A 6,986-nucleotide genomic window follows, 5' to 3' on the forward strand; every position below is an offset into this window, starting at 1 on the left:
GAATCAACCATGGAATCAAAGATAGAAAACAGTTTCAGAGAAGTGTTTGATGAACACATGCAAGACCAAACAATACTTTGCATGTGACAGGAGTGCATGGACCATAAGAGACTAAGAGATTGGACTTACCACTTCAAAACCGAGACTTGATCAGTCTAAATGGAAGTCCTTGGTGCCAGGAGAGCTCAGACGTTGCCTGAATGATGATCAGAGGAAGAAAAGGATGAGAATCCTTAGAGAGAAGATGAAGGAATCTAGAGAGAATATGAAGGAATCTAGAGAGAGGAGGAGAAAATGGAATTTAGCAGTTTGGAGAAGAAGGGTGCATAGTGGAACCGAATTTCAAAATTTCAACTTATATACCTCCTGCACAAATCGATCGGTCCACTCTCCTGCAGCCACCTGTCTTCCACTTTCTAAAAATTTGAATCCTTTCATTGACACCTGATTTCCACTACTTGGAATTTTAAGTGTTCTGAGAGGCATGGTAGTGCATGTCTTTCTCCTGTCGGATAACAAGTCACCCTTTCTTTTGACAGTATATTTGCTTAATAGTCTATTGAGACATTTATTTTCATAGACAATTTAAAAGCGTTTCATAATTCATAAGAAACCATAAAATTTAATTCCAATATATACAGTGAACCAGAAATATATAAACAATCTCGTATACAGAAAACCAGCAATATATAAACAATTCACTATGATTAAAGATAAAATTATTAGAATATTCTACTGTTAGACAATAAGATTTTGACATAAACTTTGTAATATGATAATTATCCATCGAAATTCTAGAGCTAGACAAAAGGAGCCAACACTTTTTTCTTAGTGTTACACAGCAGCATACTCCTAAGACCGGATAGATGGATCAACAAGACCTTCCATCACAACAAGCTGATCCAGCAAAGCAATTTTTTCATCTTCAAGGGATTTTACTTCATCTTCAACTTCTTTTAATTCTTCCCCCAATGCAAAGCTCTCATCTTCAAGTAGTAAATACTTCCGCCTCAACGCACGATACTCATTCCCAGTTGCAGAGGAGTCAGGCAATGAATCTGAATTAGAACCTTCTTGTCTCTGAAAAGTTGGAGAAACTTCAGTTATCAGTGGTCTCTTGGAACCCTTCTGTGTCGATTTTAAAGACAGAGATGTCTGTCCATCTTCCTTGACATCATTCCCTCTCAACTGAAACAAAGTCTTTTGGGTTAAGTTTTTCTTCTTCCTTGGTTTATTAGTCATGATCTCTTCTGACAAAGGAATCCTTGGATCTTGCATTTCTCACTCAAAGTCACTGCGGGATAAAAATTAAAAATTAAAAATTAAAAACCATAATTCATGCAGAATAAGAACTAAAAGAATTTTTAAAGCGAAAAACAGATTCATCAACAACGTAAAATACTAAAAAATCAAATTTACATCAAAACAAAAACTCAGTTATAATATAACATAAGAAATTACTGGCTTTTCCAATGAAATGCCTCTCAACACGCATTAAGTTTAATGAATTAGAATAAAACATACCAAAAATGCATGTTCATTAATTGTTTTTCCATGACCAGACTTTTTGCTACTCGTCCAATACATAAAAAAAAATCGCGCGTTGTAAACGTACAGCCACCCAGTATGAAGAAAATAATAATAATTGGATTAAGACAAATTCAAAATCCCTTCTCTCAAAGCCGAAATCCGAAATCCAATCCTGATTAAAATAATACCACAACACAAAATTTGGGGGCGATTACAGCGGAAGGAAGATAGAGGAAAACAGAAAGACAAACCTTGGAAGGGCGATTGCGTAAAGTGTTCTCTTACAAAGTTGATTTGGCAACGAAAAAACGAGATCTTCAAAGTTAAGAGGCAAACCAAATTAGGGTTTGAAATACAGAGGAATGAGATGTTGGGGACGGGGTTGGTAGGTAGCACATGAAACAAATCGAGTTGAGGGTATCCTTATGCTTTCTTTCAGTGCTTTACTGGTATTTTTTGGCACGTACATAATATAAATGCTAAAGTCCTTATTTTTTTACTCCATCTAAAATATATCAAATCACTTTATTTAAACAAATATCTAAATATTCAATTTATTTTTATTTTTTAAAATAAGTAAATTTATATATAAATTTTAAGAGAAATTTATCGCAATTAGATATTTTTAAAAACTAAATTAAATTAAACTAAAAAAATTAAAAATCTACCTAATTATGTGTTCTTTCATATTTAAAAATATATATATTATATAATAAAATGATTTATATTAATATAAAATAGTTAATGAAATACATATATATCCCATGCCAATAACAATCTTCTATTGATAGTCAAATATGTAAAATAAACCGTTACGGAATAGTTGTAGTCACTGTTCTTAAAAGAAGTAAACTTTTAAAATAAGTCAAATATTTTTTAATTGTATGTTTGTTATTTATTTTGAAATAAATCATTATTTTAAAATAAAAAATTAGAAACAATAAATGTTAAGGTGTTACAAATAAGTAAATAAATAAAATATATTTAATATTTTTGGAAAAAATAGTTATTTACTTTTAAGATATTAAAAGTTTGAGTTAATGCTATCTTTTCATCAACTAAAGTGCTTTATGTTATCTTGAATACAATGAGTTGAGTTGACAAAGCAAAAGGTAAAGACAGTTTTAAAGGATAAAAGTTGTTAAATTAAAATTTCATAATAAAATAAACCATTCATAACATTTTTTCATTAATTTTTATTAATATTAAAAAATGCTTTTTAAAAGTATATCCGTGCTTAATTTATTTAAGATTGCATAATATTTTGATGTCAAAATCCAGTATGAAATCATTTAACCATTTTGAAAATAGCCTCTATACATTTGTATAATTGGCTAATTACATGTCTTTTTGTTGAAAGAATACGCTAATTTGTTTTCCATAACTATGTACGACAATGTGTAAATGATGATCTGAATGAGAGACAAGTTGTTTCCTTTATTCACTTCACATTTGTCAATAAAGATGTGCACTATAAATAATAAAATAATTAATATTATCTTCAATTTTGAAAATAACTATTATATAACTTTCTTTTTTGACAATTTTATCTCTTAATGTAACTACTATCTCTTTTGAAAATGACTATTATATAACATTTATTATTTTATAACTAGTAAAGATAATATTGTATAACTATTAAAAAAATATTGTATAACTATTATATTAATTGAGATAATATTGAAGTTATATGACCATAACTATTTTTTTCAATTTAAAAAAAAAATATTTCTTGTATTTTGATACTATACCGTTTTGCATTAGTGCTATAAATTTCGTTAAATTATGGAAAATTTTATTTTAGTTAAAACTTTAAAGGTAGAAATAAAACATGAACTTTCTTTTTCATATTTAGAAGGGTGAGATGGTGTTTTATTAAGATTTATTTTATCAAATTTAGTTGTATAAATGGGAAACCACTAATACATGAAAGAGTTTTGGTATTTGTTATTTTGGATATTAGATTTTGGTTTTATAACATAGATATATTTAGATGAAGTAAACAAAAGTCGTTGTTTGGTATCGAAGTATTAAGGTTGTTATTATATTACGGTTTCTTCACAAAAAAAATTCATGAGACTATAAATAAATAATAAAAAAATATTAAAAAAAAGTTAATTGAGCTTTGATTCAAATAGAAATCGAAATCTAAACTCTTTTTTATTTAAAAAAATTATTTAATTTTAAGAGTAATTAGTAATCACAAACCAAATCCAAATAATCCTATAATTAAATAATATTTTTAATCAGAAATAGTATTAGGCTTCGGTTCTTTTGTGTTATAACCAAACCTTAAACATGCACAAAATACAACATATTCATTACATAAACAACACATTATATTTATCACACTCATAATAAGTAAGAATCTAGATACAAGAATATATTATCCTTACAAAAGTAAATGTGTTAAATATTAATGCAACATATATCAAACATAAAAAAAATGCATTAAACATTTAAAAAACATACTTTATCATAGATATGCAAAAAATATTAAAAACATATTTATAAAAAATTAAAATTTTCATGAATCTAAGAACACAAAACAATTTAAAACTAGGAGCCTCATAGATCTTTGGAGTACCTAGTGATAAATTGTGTCTAATGTGAAGAACTTGAACAAATAGTAGTTACATTAACCTTTCAAATAAAAAAATAGAAAGAAAAACCTTGAACAAACCTCTACATGTGATTTCAAAATGGAAGCAAAATAAAGGTAATGAAGTTGGGGACGTGGAAGGGAAGGAAAGAGAGGATAACGGAGGAGTGAAAGAGTAGCAGCGTCGAAGTAACGATATGGTGACACTTGACGACGAGAACAATGGAAGATAGTAACAAAATGACTTTTGCAGATAACTAGAACAATGGATTTTGAAAATTTTTGCACACATTTCGACCTTGATTCTTTAAAAATAGAAGTAGAAAAGAATGTATGACTTCGATTATAATGGAAACAAAACTTTCTCGCTCAGATAAAATAATTAAAATAAATGCATAAATTTAAATTTTTGTACATCTTTTAACTTTAATTGTTGGGGAATAAAAAAAAGATGTATGACTTCGATTATTGTATAAATGAAACCAAATTCTTCGATTAAGCTAAACTAATTAAAATAGTAGCAAACATTTTTAAAAAAATTTGCATAAATTTCAACCTCGGTTGCTGAGGAGGAATCACAACAAAAAAAGGATGAATGACTTTGGTTATTATATAATCAAAGCAAAATCTCCTCGCTTAATAAAACAATTAAAATAATAACAAAAATTAGAAAATCGGAAAAATATATATAGTTTCAATTCCTTTGCAACCAAAACCTATAAGTTACTCTGTTTTTATATATTTTGTTTTCTTAAAAACCAAATCATAATGCAATTTAAAAATTCAAAACTACACTCATGAACATGAACAAATGAAGACAATGCACAAAGACAAATAAAGAAAATAATTAAGGTCTATAACAACAAGTTAGGAAAATAACTATAGTTTATTTTTATCATTTTTATATATTAAAAAATAATATTGTAAGTAACCTTATAATATAATAAATGTTTACAATTAACAATAAAATTTGGACCAGTACTTAAATTGTTTTCTATTTGTAACTACTGAACTATATAAGGAAAAGGCAATAAACTAGCACACAAAAAGTTCCAAGACGTGTAATCATTCTCCATTCCAACACGGGTTTGTATTGTAAAAATAAAGGTATATATATATTTCTCTTTTCTTAAATTTGTTTTCTATTCTTAGTACATCTTAAGTGAATTTTGTCCTAAGACGTGTAATCATTCTCCAACACGGTGCCGTAGTGTAAAAATAAAGGTACATTTAATTTTTTTTTTCTGTTCTTAATTGATTTTAAGTGAATTTTGTGTAGAAGAAAGAAAGGATGATATTTCAAAGAGTCTAGTTGATAAATTTAATAATTAGTCTTAAATGTCCTAAGTAGATCAACGTATTTTTTGAGTATTTACTTGTTCTTTAACAATTAAATCATCTTGTTTTAGGTCCTTCATTCAAAGTTCTTCATTTATAAACATGATGGATGATCTTGTTTGGATGAGCTTGTTTATAAGCTCCTTTTAAAAGAGAAATATAAGAAGAAAATTGAAGTTAGTCTTTTCATAAACTAAAATTAATTTATGCATATATGTTACTTAGCAGAACCTTTATCATAGTTCCTCTAACTTCATATTTTTAACTCATGCATAAACTAAATTTAGCTTATAAAGAAGTCACATTCATTTTTCTATTCTAATTTCTCTTCCCTAAAATGGCCTATGGAGAAGCTCGTTCAAGCATCCCAACTTCTTTCCAAATATTGCAAAGTAGCACGTGGTGCAGCATCATATGTAGTAACTATTGAAAAAAATTTCAAACTATGCTTATTCTTACATTTGAAAGAGGAAGAGATTCCAAGAGAAAAATCAATGTGAGAAGGATCAGAGACATTCTCCGGCTAGTGCCTGGCAGGCTGCTCCGGCGACGGACATCGCCCCCTTCCTCGCCGTTCAAGAACTCTAACATTTTGCTTCTTTCACGCACTTGAACTTCTCAAAATCAAGTGGTAATAATATATTTCCCGAAATTTCGGACTCTCAGTAATAACAACTACATACTTAAAATTTAATTGATCCTAAGTATAGCTTTAAAATTCGTTGATGAAGTCCTCCATTTATCATACTAATTAAATATTCTCACATTAAAGGCAAGCCATTGCCAAATGTGCCCCGTGACGCGTCATCGCGTTGGACCAATGAGATAATTAATCCAAGAAATTGTCGTTAAGAGTAAGAGATATGGAAATAGAATCCAACACCTTATCATACTTATATACAAATACTTATGATTTTTGTTTAAAATTCCTCAAATGATGAAATCTGTTTAAAAATAAAAACGTGAATAGACAACCTGATTTCATTAAAAAAAATATATGTAGTTTTGTTCGAAAGTAAAATAAAAGCAAAAGTAAAAGATTAGATTAATATAAATAAACGTATTAAAGTGTGAACGGTCCATTAAAGATTAAATTATGAGCAAGTTGCAATAAGAAAATGAAATTAATTCTATAAGCTTATCACGAATTTCGAACTGTATTGGGTTAGACCACATGCTGAAAGGACAAAGGCCACGTGCAATGCAAATACAATACGATATATTAAATCAAACGTTTTTTCAAATCAGATGCCTCTTTTTGACATTAAAGCAATTTTTGTTCAAAAGAGAAGAGAAAAGAAGACAAACACAGGGTGGCACTAGTTTAGATTGTGTTGTGTTTATCAAATCTGTCGTAAAAAATCGAAACATTTACTTTTTAATTTCTCGGCTAATTGATTTATTAATAAATAATTAAAATATTTACACAGAACAAGACTTAACCATGATTAGTGTATTCCATTATTTATATATGTATTTACTGAGTGTCGTCTGTGAATATTTTGGAAAATAGAAA

General features: G+C 28.1%; 1 protein-coding gene across 1 annotated transcript; it reads right to left on the reverse strand.

Moving 5' to 3' along the window:
- Positions 1-688: 688 nt before the first annotated feature.
- Positions 689-1,981, reverse strand: LOC124831282 (uncharacterized). The gene is made up of 2 exons (XM_047305218.2): positions 1,782-1,981; positions 689-1,294 (listed from the first exon to the last, which is right to left on the reverse strand). The coding sequence occupies exon 2, from the start codon at positions 1,276-1,278 to the stop codon at positions 853-855; it is 426 nt and encodes a 141-aa protein (XP_047161174.1). The 5' UTR covers positions 1,279-1,294; positions 1,782-1,981; the 3' UTR covers positions 689-852.
- Between the last annotated feature and the right edge of the window lie 5,005 nt (positions 1,982-6,986).

Source organism: Vigna umbellata, chromosome 10 (assembly GCF_029865625.1).
Source record: "Vigna umbellata cultivar VRB3 chromosome 10, Vumbellata_1.0, whole genome shotgun sequence".
NCBI lineage: Eukaryota > Viridiplantae > Streptophyta > Magnoliopsida > Fabales > Fabaceae > Vigna > Vigna umbellata.